The sequence below is a fragment of the Cervus canadensis genome, chromosome 10 (genome assembly GCF_019320065.1).
Source record: "Cervus canadensis isolate Bull #8, Minnesota chromosome 10, ASM1932006v1, whole genome shotgun sequence".
NCBI lineage: Eukaryota > Metazoa > Chordata > Mammalia > Artiodactyla > Cervidae > Cervus > Cervus canadensis.
In genome coordinates this window covers 44,342,745-44,360,781 of record NC_057395.1, presented here as the reverse complement: position 1 = coordinate 44,360,781, position 18,037 = coordinate 44,342,745, and the positions used below count along the sequence as shown (strand labels likewise).

The 18,037-nt window shown below is 48.7% G+C and overlaps 2 protein-coding genes across 23 annotated transcripts in view; one reads left to right on the top strand and one right to left on the bottom strand.

The window, feature by feature from the left end:
* Positions 1-4,359, bottom strand: part of GDI2 (GDP dissociation inhibitor 2) — a 74,174-nt gene extending 69,815 nt beyond the window's left edge. For all 9 annotated transcript variants that reach the window (XM_043479200.1, XM_043479201.1, XM_043479210.1 and 6 more), the window contains exons 1-2: positions 3,853-4,359; positions 594-814 (exon numbers count right to left, since the gene is read on the bottom strand). In XM_043479200.1, the coding sequence (XP_043335135.1) occupies positions 594-814; positions 3,853-4,172 (541 nt within the window). In that variant the 5' untranslated portion in view covers positions 4,173-4,359. The remainder of the gene's footprint in view (positions 1-593; positions 815-3,852) is intronic.
* Positions 4,360-5,855: 1,496 nt separating this feature from the next.
* Positions 5,856-16,164, top strand: LOC122448150 (F-box DNA helicase 1-like). Of its 14 annotated transcripts, none has more exons than XR_006271521.1 (8): positions 5,856-8,855; positions 8,962-9,094; positions 9,658-9,753; positions 9,910-9,980; positions 10,230-10,774; positions 11,131-11,180; positions 11,336-11,556; positions 12,612-12,647. XR_006271521.1 is itself a non-coding variant. In XM_043479211.1 (8 exons), exons 4-8 carry the CDS (start codon positions 10,234-10,236, stop codon positions 12,669-12,671), a joined length of 456 nt encoding a protein of 151 aa, XP_043335146.1. In that variant the 5' UTR covers positions 5,856-8,855; positions 8,962-9,094; positions 9,658-9,753; positions 10,230-10,233; the 3' UTR covers positions 12,672-13,390. The 14 variants fall into 14 exon arrangements, 2 of the variants coding, with proteins under 2 accessions (XP_043335146.1, XP_043335147.1); XM_043479211.1 differs by lacking the exons at positions 9,910-9,980; positions 12,612-12,647 and adding an exon at positions 12,651-13,390 and having other exon boundaries at positions 10,230-10,312; positions 10,497-10,689; positions 11,444-11,556; XM_043479212.1 differs by lacking the exon at positions 9,910-9,980 and having other exon boundaries at positions 10,230-10,312; positions 10,497-10,689; positions 11,444-11,556; positions 12,612-12,744.
* The last annotated feature ends 1,873 nt before the right edge of the window (positions 16,165-18,037 follow it).

Below are 18,037 nucleotides of genomic sequence, written 5' to 3'. Positions count from 1 at the left end.
TTCTGCTTTTTTTTTTTCCTTCTGCTTTTAATAATCATCATCATCAAAATGATGTGAAAACAGCAGCTGTAGCCATCCTGAGCTCACTGTGTGTGGAGCGCTATGCTGAGTGATGTGTGTGCACCTTAATCCCCATGACCCTATGATATGGGCTTCATTGCTGCCATTATTCTGTGGCTAAGGAAACCTGCTCGAGAGATTAATTTCCTTGCCCAAGGTCAGAGACATAGTAAGGAACAGAAGCAGCCCACCATCTAACTTGTGGATGGCAATGGAAAGCCACTCCAGTGTTGTTGCCTAGAGAATTCCATGGACAGAGGAGCCTGGTGGGCTACAGTCCCTGGGGATCTCAAGAGTTGGACACAACTTAGTGACTAAACCACCACCACCACCATCACCATCTAACTAACTGGGGAGGAGAAGACAGAAGTGAAAAGTCACCTAAAACAAGAAAGACGTGCAAGCTGAGGACCGAGTGACATTGGCTTTGGAAACTGTTTGCCAAAACACCCCAAAGTAGCTTGTGTTCCCTGCCCCCTACTTCCCCTGTACCACCCCCGCCACAGGGGACATCCTGCAGGTCTGGACCACACCTGCCGTGTGCAGTGGGGTCCTCCCGATCTTGCTCTCTGTCCTCCAGGCAGAGGGGCAAACTGTGAGCAGGTACTGGAGGATCAGAGGGTCGCCTTCGCGGCTGGCGATGTGGAAACTGTTCCAGCCATCTTTGTTCTTCAGGAGCGGATTGGCACCGTGCTCCACGAGATCCCGGATCACCTCGAGGTTTCTCCTTGTGCAGGCCATCATCAGAGGAGTCCTAAGGCCGATGGGACAAGCTGTCAGGTGGAATAGCAGCTGAGACCCTGGAAGCCCGGGACCGGGGCTTCAGAAAAATGCACACCCATGGCGGAGACAGAAGACCTGGAGGACTCAGGGGGTCTGGGAAGCAGGCAAACAGCTTTGGCTGGCAACTTCCCTGCCTGCCGTGAGGAAGCTGGGAGAAATAACCAGGGAAAAACGACTGTGATATGGGTGCCCCTGCAAGTGGGAAACACAGAGCAGGCAAAAGTGCTTCTGAACTAGTTTTTAGTATAGCATTGAACTGGGACAGAACCCATCAAAGTTACAGTTTGTGCTGAATATCTGCAAAAGAGGCACTTTGCAAGATCATCCCATTCACTTCAATCTGTAACCCTTTATTAAACTGTGGTGAAAGAAACTTTAAAAAGAGCATTTGATGGAGAAGGAAATGGCAGGATTCTTGCTTGGTGAATCCCACTGACAGAGAAGCCTGGGGGGCTAAAGTCCATGGTGTTGCAGAGTCGGAAATGACTGAGAGATTAAGTATGCACACACAAGCAGGGCCAAATAAATATTTTAAAAATAAGTAAATAAAAGAAAAAAGGAGCACTTGACACAGCGCCTTGCTGAAAGGAGCCTACACTGGTAGAGCAGGTGGAACAGCGGTATATTTCGGTAAGTTCCTGACTTGATATGTGTCCACACTGGGGAGACTGAACTACATCACTGTTAACTCCTCTCCTCCCACCAAAGTGATTCTGTGCTTCTGCTTCTCATCTGCTCCTGTGTGTGTGCGTGCTCAGTCAGTCATGTCCAACTCTTTGACACCCCGTGGACTGTAGCCCACTGGGCTCCTCTGACCGTGGGATTCCCGGGGCAAGAATACTGGAGTGGGTTGCCATGTCCTCCTCTGGGGGATCTTCCTGACCCAGGAATCAAACTCATGTCTCTTGCATTGTCTGCATTGGCAGGGTATTCCCTGAGTGACCTGGGAACCCTCTCATGCCCATGACCCCTGGAAAGCAGGGTAGACCCTGGTTACCTCCTATCCCCAGGGTCTGGCCCAGCCGGAGCTCAACACAACTAGATGGGTCTCAGCCAGGATTTGTCCTGAGACTGCCTTGGTATTACCTAATCATCGACAATTTTGTTTTCATCTTTTATTTTGTATTGGGGCAGAGCAGATTAACAATGTTGTGATAGTTTTAGGTGAACAGTGAAGGGACTCAGCCATACATATACATGGACGCAATCTTCCCCAAACCTCCGCTCCCATCCAGGCTGCCACATAACATGGAGCAAAGTTCCCTGTTCTATACAGTATGTCCTTATTGGGACAGCTAGGGCATTTGAGATGGTCATGTACACACTGCTACATTTAAAATGTTTCATTTTTTTATTTCTGGTAATGTAGTAATGAGAGTGAATGAAAAATCAAGAGGGAGAAACCTGGATGAATGAAGGCTGGAATCTTCAAGAAGGGGCTTCACAGAGGGAATGACTCCAGGGAAGAAGGGACTTGAGAAAGCCAGCAAGGTGAGAACAGTCAAAAATGTCTCTCTGTAACTGCACTTTCTAAGCCCACAATCAAGTGAAACTTGCCCTTGTGATGGTTGTTTGGGGAGGCTGTTTCTTTATCCACAGTTCAGTTCAGTTCAGAGATCTCTAGTCTTTCCCATTCTATCATTTTCTTCTATTTCTTTGCATTGATCACTGAGGAAGGCTTTCTTATCTCTCCTTGCTATTCTTTATGCACAGAATTGTTTTAAAAGAGGTAATATGCCTCCACTATCTTTAGACCAACTTACTAGCAGCAGAAGAAAATGTCTTGTGCTTGCTGCTGCTAAGTCGCAGCCAAAGCGCAAACCTCAAAACATAAGGATGCCTATTCCCCCATGCCAGTGGGCAAGATGTACTTTATTAAGCTATATGGCTGTCTGATGCAATTCTTTTTTATATAAGATCAGGGATTCCTTGTGGATTCATTCAGGAACTTCATTATGTTATGAACCTTCAGGTGTTCAAACCTCTAAGCCCATGGACAGACATAGTGAGGATGGAAAACCATGTGGATCTATCAAGAGAATGCAACTACTTCATGTGATGGTTACAGGTGTGGTGTTGGAGAACTCTTGAGAGTCCCTTGGACTGCAAGAAGATCAAACCAGTCAATCCTAAAGGAAATCAGTCCTGAATATTCATTGGAAGGACTGATGCTGAAGCTGAAACTCCAATACTTTGGCCACCTGATGTGAAGAACTGACTCACTGGAAAAGACCCTGATGCTGGGAAAGACTGAAGGTGGGAGAAGGGGACGACAGAGGATGAGATGGTTGGATGGCATCACCGACTCAATGGATGTGAGTTTGAGCAAACTTTGGGAGTTGGTGATGGACAGGGAAGCCTGGTGTGCGGCAGTCCATGGGATCCCAAAGACTCGGACACGACTGAGTGACTGAACTGAACTGACAGACTAGAGGTGAGCACTGTGCCTGTGAAGGTGGTCATGTAATAAACCACATAGAGCACCCCACACACTTACCTGTGCTCACCTGTATAACTGTGAAATCTGAGTAAGTGTCCTGATTGTAGCAATGTCAGTTTCTCCTTTTTATTACTGTACTCCCCCTGTAAGATGTTAACTTTGGGGCAAGCCTGAGGGAAGGTGCATGGAATTTCCCACTTGTCTTTGGAAATTTCTGAGAAGCGATAATTAGGAATTTCATAACAGAAAGTTAAAAAGTGTCATGGGTGCAGTAATCATTTAGCTAGATGTTCCCAGAACATCCCATCTGGGGCCCATGCAACACGCAGTACCTACAGGCAAGTCGTAGTTCGAGTCTCTTCTATCTGAGCATGCTCCTTACTGCTCTCTGCTCTATCACGGGAGGCAGTCTGGAGCAGAAGGCTGCAACAGTTAACCTCACAAGGGCAGCAACGATGCTCTGCTCTGTAGGGGAAGGCTGACCGGCTACGGTGTGGAGGCCGACCAAGAGTAGGAATCTGCCATCAGCAGGGAGGGGAGGGAGTCTCTCTGCAAGGCCCACCACTTACCAGTCGGCCTTCTTCAGACAGTCAACCGCGGCCCCCCGGCCCAGCAGGTACCGCACGCAGTCCCGGTGGCCCATGGAGGCAGCCTCGTGCAGAGGCCGCTTGTAGTCCCGGTTGGCGGCTTCGATGTCCAGGTTCCAGGCCTCGACCAGATAGGCCAAGACGTCCCGGCGGCCGTGGCGGGCGGCGCAGTGCAGGAGGGTGTCCCCGGCCGGCCCCGCGCAGCCCGCGTGCCCCGCCGCCAGCAGCTCCCCGCGCAGGGCGCACAGTCGGCCGTCCTGCACCAGCCGGCACAGCCGCCGCGGGTCGGCGGGCGCGGCCATGGCCGCGGGCTCGGGCCAGCCGGGGACCACCCGGGACCCTCCTCCGGGCCCTCCCCGCCTCCGCCGGGGCCCGCCTTCGAGATCCTCCCCCGGGACCGTCTGGACCCTGGGGACCCTCTTCCGGACGACCCCAGCCTCCCAGACCCTCAGGTCTCTGGCTGACTACGCGCCCCGCGAGCCGCCGCGGACGCCGCCGCCCGCACTAGTTTCACTTTGGGGCGAACCCGCTGGACCGCCGCGGAAGGCCTGGGTCACACGCGCCTCCGGCCCGGGCCCCGCCCAGACCCCGCCCAGACCCCGCCCTCTGAATACAACCCCGCCCACAACCTCGACCCCCGCCCACCCGCGCCGGCCGCTGCCCTTCCTTGGGACCCAGAGCCTCGAGGAACTCTGGTAAAGTTTCTGCTCGCCTCTTCCGCGCTAGCGGAAGCTCGGACTGGACGAGGCCCGCTAGCGGGGTTGGGGGAGAGTGAGGATGCGCATTCCCATTGGCTGTTAGAGTCGTCCGTCAGCGCGCCCCCTCCGTATGCGCGCTATGATTGGCCGGGGATGCGTTCCGTCAGTGTCGCCGGCGGGCTCTTCTCCCGGCGGCTGCGGCGGTGGCGGAGGTGGCGGAGCTGGTGAAGGCGGTCGGGGGACTGCTCGGAGGGTAGCTCTTCTCGGGGACGCCTGTTGTGCCCACGGCCCGTGGGAGCGCGGCCCGAAGCGGAGGACGGTGTGCGGCGGCGCTCCGCGCAGCCTGGAGCTCCCGACCAGGAGGTGGAGGACATTGGTCGGGACACCGTTCCTAGCTCTCCCTGCGGGCTCCTTGGGGTCCTGCCCCGAGCCGCATCCGCAGCCCGCTCACATCTTTGCCTTTCCTGCGGGTGGAAGCCCTCTCCCGGAACCTGAGCGTGTGTGCCCCTCTGGAGGAGGGTCGTCAGTGATCCGCTGGTAAGGAGCGCGCTGCTTGTTGTCTGAAAGTGAAAGTGAAGTCGCTCAGTCGTGTCACCAGGCTTCTCCATCCATGGGATTTTCCAGGCAAGAGTACTGGAGTGGGTTGCCATTTCCTTCTCCAAGTTCTCTCTAAAAGTGCCCGGCGCCGCCTCGCTTAAAGCGTGCTCCTGACGGTGGCCTTTCCTCAGAAATTTTCCTCAGAAAATATTTCCTCAGAAATGTTCGTGTCCCGTTGTCCTCCGAAATCAGATCCCAACCCCTGGAAGCACCTGAGATCTTTCTGTGCGCGTCTCAGCGTGTTGTTTATTCTTCCCGACCATCCCTGTATTCTGTCCATGGCAAACGATGTGCTGCCTCCCGGCTGTGAACCGTATGGTACCTTCCTTAGCTTGGTCTGATCTGCACCCCACGTCCAACCAGCCCAAAGGGCCCCCTCATGTCTCTGTGGACGTCTCACCCCTTCCAGGCTCCACTCCCCGAGTAACTCCTCTGCTCCATCCCACGGACTTCACCCTGTCTCTCTTCCTTGTGCCGCTATAGCGATTTACACCTCTGTGGGCTTCCCTCATAACTCAGTTGGTAAAGAATCTGCCTGCAATGCAGGAGACCCCGGCTTGATCTCTGGGTTGGGAAGATCCCCTGGAGAAGGGATAGGCTACCCACTCCAGTATTCTTGGGCTTCCCTTGTGGCTCAGCTGGTAAAGAATCCCCCTGCAATACGGGAGACCTGGGTTCGATCTCTGAGTTGGGAAGATCCCCTGGAGAAGGGAAAGGCTACCCACTCCAGTATTCTGGCCTGGAGAATTACACGGACTGTGTAGTCCATGGGGTCTCAAAGAGTCGGACATGACTGAACGACTTTCACTTTAAAGCCTGTCACTTCAGGTGTGGTCTTAGAGAGGCTTCCTCCTTCATTTGAGCTATTAGAGCATGGCTGGAGGGCTGGTTGTCCTGTTTGTGCATTCTCCATTGGATCTCACGATATTTTGTTGTTAAATCGCTTCAGTCCTGTCCGACTCTTTGCGACCCTACAGACTATATCTTGTCAGGCTCCTCTGTCCATGGAATTCTCCAGGCAAGAATACTGGAGTGGGTTACCATGCCCTCCACCAGGGTCTTTTCCCCACCCAGGGATCAAACCCGCATCTCTGCTGTCTCCTGCATTGGCAGGCAGACCACCAGGGAGGCCCGATATTTTATATATATATTAATAGGAGGTGATTACTGAATGAATGTTGTGTGTAGTCTCAGGAGTACCTTCTGAGGATGACACAGGGGGCAGCCCCGTGCTCTCAGAAAGGATTTCCCAGTACCATTAGCCCACAGCCTATTTTTCCCTTAATCGTTATACTTACCAGGTTCACGTCTCCAGGAAGTCTGAAGTTGTGAGAATGTTCTGCTTAACTTGTATGTCCCTTAGACCAGCCATTGGCAATAATCCAGAGGTGCAGAATTTAACCCATTCTTCAAATGTATTGAAGTTTAAAACCTTAGAGATTGAGGGCAAGATGGGTATGTCAAGGCTCAGTACATTTCTCTTTCAAACCCAAAACATTTTGGAGGAAATTTCACATCGCGCTTGCTCCGTTCTTTGCTTGGGGTTTTGTCTCCTACCTTCAGAGAAATATTGTTCTGTTTTTAGTTGTGAACTTTGTTTTGGGTTAGTAAATCTACCCACTTAATTGAGATCTCTGATGGGAATGGGAATGTGTGAGGGTTCCCTCCACTCTGCTTGAGAACATTTTGGGAACATATCTCAGCTTATCTTTACCTCTTGAAATGTTAGAACAGTACTCTTTTTATCATTGTAGCAATGACATGATGGAGTTACTTTCAGTGACCTTGTCACAGCTCTCATTTTATTTCTTGTGGTGTCTTTGTCTGGCTTCAGTATAAGGTTATGCTGGCCTCAGAATAAGTCTGGAAGTGTTCCCTCCTCTTCAGTTTTTTTTGAAGAGTTTAAGGGGGATTGACATTAGTTCTTTAAATGTTCAGTAGACTTTTTCAGTGAAGCAATCTGTTTCTGGACTGTTCCTTTTTGGGAGGCTTTTAATGACTGATTCAATCTCCTTACTCATTATTGGTCTGTTCAGATTTTCTGTATCTCCATGATTCAGTCTTCGTAGGTTGTGTGTTCCTGAAGATTTATTCATTTCTTCTAGATTATCCATTTGATTGACCTGCAGTTGTTTGAAGTATTCTTACAACCCTTCTTATTTCTGTGACATCAGTTGTAATGTTTCCTTTTCATTTCTGATTTTAGTTATTCAGCTCTTCCCTTTTCCCATTATATATCTAAGAGTTGTCAATTTTGTTTTAAAAAAAGAAAACTTTTAGTTTTATTAATTTTTCCCCATATTTTTAAATTCTCTATTTATTTCTGCTCAATAGTCTTTATTGTTTCCTCCCTCCTGCTAGCTTTGGGTTTAGTTTGTTCTTTTTCTCTTTCTTTCAGGTGTAAAGTTAGCTTGCTGATGTGTGGTCTTTCTTATTTTTTAAAAATAAGTTTATTTATTTACGATCTGGCTACACAGTGTCTTAGTTGCAGCACATGGGATAGAGTTCCTTGACCAGGGATGGAACATTGGCCCCCTTCATTGGAAGCTTGGAGTCTTAGCCACTGGACCACCAGGGAAGTCCCTGTGATCTTTCTTATTTTTTAATGTAAGTGTTTATAGCTATTAACTTTTAGCATTGCTTGCATTTCATCCCATACATTTTGGTATCTGTGTTTTTATTTGTCTCAAGGTATTTTCTAATTTCTTTGTGATTTCCTTTTGACCCATTGGTTGCTTTAAAAATGATTTTGTTTTTAATTTTCACATATTTGTGAGTTTTCCAGTTTTCTTTCTACTACTGATTTCTTGTTTCATTCTTAGTGATTGAAAAACATACTTTATATAATTTCAGTCTTTTAAAATGTGTTAAGACTTCTTTCGTGGCCTTGCATGTGATCTATCCTGGAGAATGTTCTGTGTGTACTCGCAAAGATTATATACTGTTGGGTGGAGTGTTCATTATATGTCTGTTAGGTCCAGTTGGTCTAGTGTTGTTTGTTCTATCCATTCTTGAAAGTGGAGTATTGAAGTCTCCTGTTATTATCCTGTTGTCTGTTTCTCTCTTCAGTTCTGTCAGTGTTTGCTTCCTAGATTTAGGAGCTCTTCTATTTGGTATGTGCATATTTATAATTGTTATATCTTCTTGGTGAACTGATCTGTTTTATCATTTTATAATCTTCTTCTTTGTCTCTTGTAAAATTTTTGACTTAAAGTGTGTTTTGTTTAATGCTATTATAGCCACAGTTCTCATGTTGTTTAATCCTCTTTGAAACTCTGAGTCATTAGTGTCCCAACAGGAACTGGACACTGTTTCAGATAGGAAAATTGAAACACTAGCTCTTCACAGATTCTGTAATAAGTTGGTGTTGAAACCAAAAGTGAACCCCCACCCCTTTCCTAGTTTTCAACTAAAATTTGTGTAATGTTTCTGCCCTTTTCTCCAGCTTTTCAGTTGTTGGCTCTAGTTGTTTTTTAAACAACTATCTGTATGTTTGTAGCCTGATCTGTGCTCTAATAGCCATTGCCTGCATGCTCTTTTGGATTTCTTAAACATCTAGTTCATTCCTTAGAAAAAGTTGTATCGCCAATACCTGATGAATGAAGAGCAAAGTATCAGCAGGGTGCATGGCATCCTGCTAAGCTATGGCATAGAGGAGGAGTCAGACCTGTACATGCTGAACCTCATCTGGTAAGTCACCGTCTCCTGGGAGGAAGTTGGTTTCTGAAGTCCTTTCCGAGATGTCAGGATTTAATGGATCATCTTTCCCACGGACGCTGCTGTGAATGTCTTACAGCTACACAGACACCACGAAGTGCTCCCTGAGTGTAGACCCTGGACAGGTGTTGTGGAGTCTGACGGAGCACCTCCTTACCGAGGCAGAGGCCTACGTGCGCCAACACCTCCCTGACCTCTACGCTGCCCCTGCCGTATGTGAAGAGTCTGTGGGGAGGGCTGGGGAGGTGTCACCTTTTCTCTTTGGAAGAATGTGTCTTGGTGGTCAAGTTTGGCTAAAAGTTATTTTAGATTTATTTTCAAAATCTTCCTTCAGTCTCTGCTTTGAAGCCTTAATCTTTGTCATTGGTCCCTTAGAGAAATAAAAGGCCACAGATTCTTTAATTTGGAAGGAATTTTAAAAAGCATTTCACCCAATTTCCCCTTCTGTTGAGCAGTCCCAACAGAGGATGGTCATCTAGCTTCTGAACACTGATCAGTAAGGATAGCTTTACAAGGCAGACCACTGTATTGGTAACAACTTGGGTTATTTGAAAGGACCAGAGAAATGAAGGGCTTCATGCTGACACACGGTGAGTTAATGAGAAGCTGGAAATAGTCCTCTGTGTTCTGCCTCCATCTTGTAGAATCTGTCATCAGGGGTTCTTAAATGTTGTCTTGGAAGCCAGGAGCAACCCCAGCCTCATTTTGGTAGTTTATCATCTGATCTTTTCAATTTCTTGCTCTTTCCCTAATTTCTCTTCTGTAATGATTACAGCAAGAAAACTACCATCCAGCTGACATATGAACAAACAGCTGATCCTAAGCCACGAAGTGGAGCCTCTCCAGGTGGTGAGAATAATGACATTTGCAGGTAAGGGGCTGCCATTCCTGAAAGACTTCTCGTCACTGTGTCCCCATTCCTGCCACCTGCCGGAGTGTCTTTACCATAATCTATTATTGAACTGTTGCAATTAAATCACCCAAAAAACAGTTGTTAAGGAATAATTGCTTTTTCTTACCACTCCAGGGACCATCCACCCTGGATGGACAGATGGCCCCATCTGGTGGGGGTTGATCCAGCCTGTTACCTATCAACAGGTCTGCTCATACACGGATGGCTGTGGGGTGGCTTGTCATGTGACTTTCCTGTTCAGACAGTGTCAGGAGCTCTTGGGTATCTGTACAGTGAAGCCTAGAAGGGCCTCCCACTTTCTGGTCTGAACGTGCATCCCCAAATACAATGTCTAGTGTTCTGCCGGGGTTAGCTAGTTGTGTTGCCTGGCTCCTAAAGTGCTTAGTCACTCTTTGAGCTTTGCTTATACGGCGTGTTCTCCTTGTGTGTTACAGGCACATGGCTGAGGAGGAGACTGAAGCCCAGGGAGGTCAAGGGGCCCCTCGCTGGAGCTGCCAGGGCCTTGACACCAACCCAGGTGGCTCTGCCTCCACTCTGCTGTTCCCTTCACCACGTGGTGTTTAGTTCTCATTGGTACTAAGAGTGTGCCACTGTCGGGTGCCTGGCTGGCGGCGAGATGAGCATGGGCAGATCCTGATTAGGGCACCGTGGGAATGCATCTTCCTGTTCAGAGGTGACCCCCTTCCTCTTGGCATCTCCAGGCACTGGGAAGACCTCCACCCTGGTCACATATACCAAGAAGTGGTCTCAGAGCAGATTTCTGTACGTGACCTTCAATAAGATCATCACCAGGCAGCCAGAGCTCATCTTCCCAAGCCACGTCATCTTCAAGACATTCCACTCGGTGGCCTGTGGTCACGTCCACTCTGTGGCCTGCAATCACATCGGGCTCAAGTGAGCTTCCTGGTGCCGCTGTCACCATCATGTCCGGTTACTGCTTTTCACAGGAGAGAACTTAGTGCCTAATCTCCCTTCATAGGTAGGGAATATAACAAAAGATTTAATGATTTATATTTTTATCCCAGAGAGATACATTGTCACCCAGGGAGGCAGGCTTGTGTGTCTGGAGTTTAGGCACGGGTCAGATGACGTGTCTGCAGTCCTGGGCACCAATGGCTCGGTTGACCCGTTCAGATAAGACTCTCCTTGGATGCAGGAGGGGAGAGGACAAGGCTAAGAGGCACTTGACCTAGGCTCCTGGGGCCTCTGAGCTGTGTTCCCTGGGATAGGAAGGCTTCAGGGACCTTTGAGGTCGCCCTGGGGCCTCCTGAAGTCCTGTCTACACTGTGGAAGAGCGGTGTCTGTTGTGAGCCACTTTGTCTCCTGGGTTATTAGGTTTGAATTTTGGAAAGCCGAATGGAGCCCTTTCCAGTCCCATGTGGCCTGTAAGTACTCAGCCCTTTAGGCCTTTTTCCTCACCTAGATGAGCCGCTGCCAGGGACCTGGTGGTGTCATCAGACAGACGGGGGCAGGGCCTGGGGGACACAAGTCCCACATGACCAGGAAAGCCCACCCTGTGCCCTCGGGACATGCCTTCCAGATATCAGTTGAGAAAAAAGCTGAATCTCTTCAAGTTAACCCCCTTCACAGTCAGCTGTCTCCTTACTGAAGGGAAGGGCAGCTTCATTAGGGCCAACCTTGTGTGTAGCACTCGGGGTCGTCTTCACCTCAGCCGACGAGGACCTGATGATCGACCATGTGCCCATCTGGTGCAAGAATAGCCAGGGGCAGCAAGTCATGGTGGAACATAGCAAAAAGCTGGTGAGCAACTCAGTGCCCCTGGAGTCTGGGCTTGGGAGGGTGAAGGCGTGACCTGGGGCCCAAGTCTAAATTTTTGCTATTAGGGGGAGCCTAGGTTTTAAGTGAGCTGGATATGGGGCCGACTTAGGACATCCATACAAGAATGTACAGCCAGCATCAGAGGCTCAGGGCTGGAGGGACTCGTTGGTCAGGGGCAGTGGGATGAGAGTGGGTGAGACATGGCCGTGAAGGACGGAGCAGGGACAGAAGCCCTTACAGGTCAGGGCCTGACGGAGACGGGAAAGGAAACAGAGAGCAAAGCCCAGAAGCAGGTTGTTGGAGGTGACAGGAAACCAGCTTCCAGAAGGTGGGAGTGATCGCTCATTGAACTGAAAGCCTCAGGAACAGGAGGGCCAAAGGACGTCACCTGAATTGGCAGTTAGGTCCCTGTGAACTAGAGCAGCAGCTGGAAGCTGGTGGCAGGGACCAGCAGTGCCGATGAGCAGGGGACCAAAGGCAGGTCGGGATGAGAAAGGATGCTTGAGACCGAGGATGGTCAGGAGGGCTGCACTGCGGAAGAGCCAGGGAAGGACGAGGCTGGCTAGGAAGGGTGCTCAGTACAGTATCCAGGATGCAGTGCTCAGGACCATGGGAGTCATCCTCCACTCACTGACCGTATCCAGATCACACGTACCAGGGCTGTTCTGGGCCCTATAGATACAGTGAGTGAGCAAGTCACACAGAAACCTTGGCCAAGGAGCTTACCTTCTAGCTGAGGAGACAGAGGGTAGACAAAAGAAACAACTCAAGTTGTATGGTGTGTTCCTTAGTGGTCAGGGCTATGGAGAAAGCATAAACTAAGGGAAGAAGATATAACGTTAAAGGAGGGAAAGGAATTTTAGATCAGGTGGCCAGGGAAGGGCCTCATTCAGTGAAGACCCAAAGGAAGTGAGAAAAATACCTACAATTAGGAAGTGAGGGAATGATGCCAGTGATCACCACCCCTGTATTAGCATTCTCAGTGCATCACTATTGCAGGAACAGGTGTAATTGTATCATCGCCCTATCTTTGCCAGTGAATGGTACCACTATCACTGTCCTCTCTGGCTCCCCAGTGGTTTTGGCAGCACGTCTGACGGCCTGGGTCCAGCTACAGGGGCCTCTCCGATGGAGAGCCGCGTCCTGGGGAACCAAGTGCAGCCCCACAGACGAGCGTCACGGTGAGTGTGTACATCAGGGGCACAGCCCGGACGGGAAGGCCCCTGCCCCTGCGAGCAGTCACTGCAGAGGAGAAGCTGAGTCACGGGTGCACCGAGGGGTGTCGGGCAGCACCCGGCGGGCTTCCTGTCCCACCTGCAAGTAGGGGTCCTCCTCATAGGCCACCCTCAGACCAGAGTAGGTGACACAGAGACACCTCCGGGGCAACAGGAAAGGTGCAGCTCGAGGAGGTACAGGTGGAGAGTGTGTGACTCAGAGGTCACAGTCGTGTTCCTGTTGTTACTGTGTTAGTCACTCAGTCGTGTCCGACTCCGTGTGACCCCATGGACTGTATCCCGCCAGGCTCCTCTGTCCATGGATTTCCTAGGCAAGAATGCTGGAGTGGGTTGCCATTTCCTTCTCCATGGGATCTTCCATACCCAGGCATCAAAGCCACATCTCCTGCATTGGCAGGTAGATTCCTTACCACTGAGTGACGGGGGAAGCCTGTCATGTTTCTACCAGAGCAGGTATCTGGTTGCTAGAGATAAAAATCAGCCAGTGCCATCTGGGAAGAACGAAGAACTGGACATTCTTGCCACGTCTGTTAAGTTCCCACCACATTTACTCTGAACGAGGGGACTGAGTTGCTTGTGATTGACACATACATTTTTCTTTAACAGATTGGCTGGGACTGATAATTATTCTTTGCATTAAAAAAAAGAAAAAGATTCCAAATGCTGGAGGCCTCATCCTCTCTTCAATCTAAGTTGCTACAGAACTTCTTAAAGTTATGATGTCACGTGTCTCATTTATTGGAGACTTACAAATCACTTTCTGTGGGCAGGTGGGACAGGACACTCGACTTGTGACTTCAAGAACAAACACCATCCTTCAAACATGGTTATTAAAAAGGTTTGAAAATATCTTCGATGTATTTTTAGATGCATTTATTATCCAAAGTGAGCCAGTACAGAACTTGGCACTTAAAAAATAATCTCACAATTAAAACTTTATAGTCCAATGTTTCAACATTAAACATTAAATGTTTAATTACTTTAATGCACATTAAATGTTTTAATGTTTAACATTAAGAAGTAGAGCTTAGAATATAGAAGTGTTTCCATTAACTGCTTGTAAAGAAAGAAAGTGAAAGTGAAGTTGTGTCAGACACTTTGTGACCCAATAGACTGTAGCCCACCAGGCTCCTTCATCCATAGGATTCTCCAGGCAAGAGTACTGGAGTGGGTTGCCATTTCCTTCTCCAGAGGATATTCCCGACCCAGGGATTGAACCCAGGTATCCCACATTGTGGGCAGGTGCTTTACCATCTGAGCCACCAGGGAAGTCATGTCTATGTAAACATCCCAGCATTTCCTTCCTGGCTTTGAAACCAAAAGTTAAACTACTGTTGGCCAATGAAAAGCCTGTGAAAGAAGAAAGTAAACAGGCCAGTCATGTTTTGTGGCTCAAGGCAAAGGCAAGTTGCTATATCCTAAATGTTATTATCATGGCCTTGCCACAGGCGATTTATTACAAAACATCTCACACACATATAACAGTCTGCACACTGGATTTCTTATTTAAAATAACTGTTTTGTTTTTTGGCTGTACCTTGAGGCATGTGGGGAACTTAGTTCCCCAACCATGGATTGAACCTTGGCCCCTGCAGTGGAAGCACAGTCTTAACTTCTAAACCACCAGGGAAGTCCCCACCCTGTATTTTCATGATTCTCTAAGGATTTCAGATGCTGACTTCATCCCCATCATCGACTCCAGACTCCACTCGAAGGTAGAAGTGAATCAGAGACCCTAAAAAGAGTCCAAGTGTGCAATGGGCTGTCATCAAGCCAGGAAGCCAGCCGCCTCATCCTGGGTGGGGCGGGGACAGTCCTCCACCCAAGGGGGCATGCAGAAAACACCGACTCCTGGCCTGTTTCACTGCACCTTCTGGCAACTGAAGTAGCAGCACACGTGTTCCCATGGATTCACTGTCTATCTCTGGAAACGCCCTCAGCCATTGCGCTGTGGTCGAAGCACTGAATGACGTCGGGTCTCCGTGTGAGATGCCGAGCCAGGGCGCCCGAGACGTCCAGAGAGTCCTGGAGCCCGGAGCTCAGGAGGAACTGGACACAGGCCGCATGCTGCCTCGCGCAGGCCAGGTGCAGGGCTGGGTGGGGACAGAGGACCCAGCTCAGGGCTTCACCCACAGCAGTACAGACAGGGGAGCCGGGTGCCCCTGATAGAAACTCTGGTTCCTTCAGCTGCACAGATTTCATAGTCTTGTATTCATTCCTATGAGTCTGTCTATTCTAGATCCGAACATTTTTCCTTTTAACCTGATTTGGTCAGAAATGATTTTAAAAGTAATATAATCAATTGGGGAGGATTTGAGAGACTTGTCTAAAACACAGAAATCAGTAAATGAGAAATGGGAGACTTTAAATGATACAGAAGACGTTTTCAAAATTTTATGAATTCTCTGTGTAAGGAGAAAATATTACGATGAGTCAGAAAGATGTAACGAAAGAAGAACTGCTGACACAGCTTCCATTCTGGTTGGAAACTGACACTGAGGGTTTCCAGTATGCTTCCTGGGAGCCAGAAGATCCTGGGTGTCACTCCCTTGCCATCAGGGGAAAGTTTGTGTCCCTGAACTCAGTCGCTTCCCTCTGCAGCCCTGGAGTGAGGGACTGGTTGCCTGTGAGTGCTAAAGACATTTTGCTAACTGCTTTCTGTACATTACATTGTTCTATTATTGTTCTAGTAACCCTGTGAAAAAGTGAAACTTGTCTGTTTTACACATGGAAACACTGATGCTTAAAGAGGTAAAGTGAGCCTACATCAGGGAAGGTGGCAGATTTGAGATCTGAACCCACCATCTGAATCACCATGCTTCCTCTTTATCCCCTGGGCTAAAACTTGTAGGAATAACCGAAGGGACAGAACCAAACCGTTTCTCTATCTTGTGCTTTTCGAGGAGCAGTCTGGCCACGTCCATGTGGCCACACTGAACAGCGTCCATGAAGGGCGTGAAGCCACACCTGTCTCTGCAGTCCAGTTCATACTGGCACCTGGAGCCCAGACCCAAAGCAACAGCTGAGAATAGTCACTGCTTCAAACCTGACGGCACTGACTCTGGGTGTCCCAGGACTGTAATCTAAAGAACACCAGTATCTACATCTTTTCTTTGTCCTATTGTTGTTCCTTCGCTCAGTCGTGTCTGACTCTTTGTGACCCCATGGACTGCAGCATGCCAGGTCTCTGTCCCTCACCATCTCCCAGAGTTTGCCCAAGTTCATGGCCATTCAGTCGGTGATGCTGTCCAACCATCGCATCCTCTGCTGCCCTCTTTTCCTTTACCTTCAATCTTTCCCAGAGTCAGGGTCTTTTCCAAGGAGTTGACTGTTCTCATCAGGTGGCCAAAGTATTAGAACTTTGTCATAAACCTTTTCAATTTAAGACTCCAGGCCTGAGACTGACTTCTTTATCTTTGTGTTGGGGGTGGGGAGGGGTAATAGTACCTGCCTCTGAGGGGTTGTGATGGTTCATTATTCCTTCAGCAAGTATTTATGAAGTACCTATTCAGCACTGTTCTAGACACTGAAGATAAAGCAGCAGAGTCCTTGCTGTCAGAGCCTAAGATCTAGTGCGGGTAACAGTAAATACAGATATACTGATGACAAGTATATTTGTGAAAAGTGCTAAGAAGAATGTAAGTCAGTAAAGGTGAAAAATGACAGTGAGAGGGCCTGAAGGTTTCAACTTAGTGTTCAGAGAAGGCACAGACCTTAAGTAAATGGGAGTTCGCCATATGGATTTGACAACGCATGTACATGTCACCCATATCCTGGGGGACCCCTGTAGCAGCATGGAGGTAGTGATGCTGGAGCTGGGTGAGTGGGTGGCTGAGGCCAAGTCAGGTAGAGCCCTTGACCCATTTCGTGCTTTTCAGTTTTATTTTCATTGAGGTAGAGAGCCACTGAAGTATTTTGAGCACGTAACTGACAGAACTGAATCTAGAGTTTTTAAAAAAGCTTTGTGGCCACTGAATTAAGTAGACAAAAGTGAAGCAAGAGACCATTTAGGCTATTAAAATAATCCACCCCACTCCAAAAGTAGGGAATTTCCTAGCGGTTCATTGGTTAAGACTCCATGCTTCCACTGCAGGGGACATAGGTTTGATCCCTGGTCAGAGAACTAGGATCCTGCATGCCATGTAGCCCAGCAAAAAATGAAAAAATAAATAAAATAATCCAAGTGAGGTATAATGGGAATTTGGCCCATGGTGGAAGTAGTGAGAAATGGTCTACCCTGGACAGATTGTGAAAGGAGAGCTGACCAGGCTTGATGATAGACCTGCTATGTTATAAGCAGGGAGGAATCAAGTAGGATCCCAAGGTTTTGGCCTGAGAAACTACAAGCATGGACTTAGCATCCTGGAGGTGGGAAAGGTTATGGACGGAGTTGGGGTGGGAGAAGAGCTGAGAGCTCAGCTTTGAACATAATTTTAAGTGCCTATAGGATATCAGAGTGGACGAGTGAGACAAGGAGCATGGGGTTCAAGGAAGAGGTGTGGACTAGAAATACTAGTGTAGGTGTCACTATTGTGGGGTGACACTGGATAACATCAGAGCCTGGAAAAGATTACTTGGAGTGTGAACCAAGAGTTGAGGATTGGATGGGCTAGGCTTGATACTATCAAGAAAGATTCAGTAACCCTTACTCTATTTTTCTATTCCTCCCTTCCTAGCTTTTTTGTCTGTCTATTGATTGAAAAGAATTTAGTGAGTGATGGAGTAAAAATTGTTTTACACTTTAGTTTCTGGACTCCCAATCTATCAGTATATGCTTCTACATTATTTTAAAGAATTCACCAAAAGTATGTTTGGACAAATATGAATGCTGGTTGTGATATTTTAGTAATACGGTCAGTGAAATTCATTTGCAGTTTCTAACTGTTGAGGTCGGGGCGGTGGCTGAGAGGAGCTACCCCACCTCTGAGGTCAGGGGCGGCGGCTGGTGGAGAGGAGCTACCACACGCCCGAGCGCAGGGGCGGCGGCTGAGAGGAGCAACTCCACCTCCACGGAGCGGCTGCTACGGGGCGCAGGAGGGCTGAGAGGAGCTACTCCACGTTCAAGGTCAGGAGAGGCGGCCGTGAGAAGATACCCCTCATCCAAGGTAAGGAGCAGCGGCTGCGCTTTGCTAGAGCAGCTGTGAAGAAATACCCCATGTCTGAGGTAAGAGAAACCCAAGTAAGACGGTAGGTGTTGTGAGAGGGCATCAGAGGGCAGACACACTAAA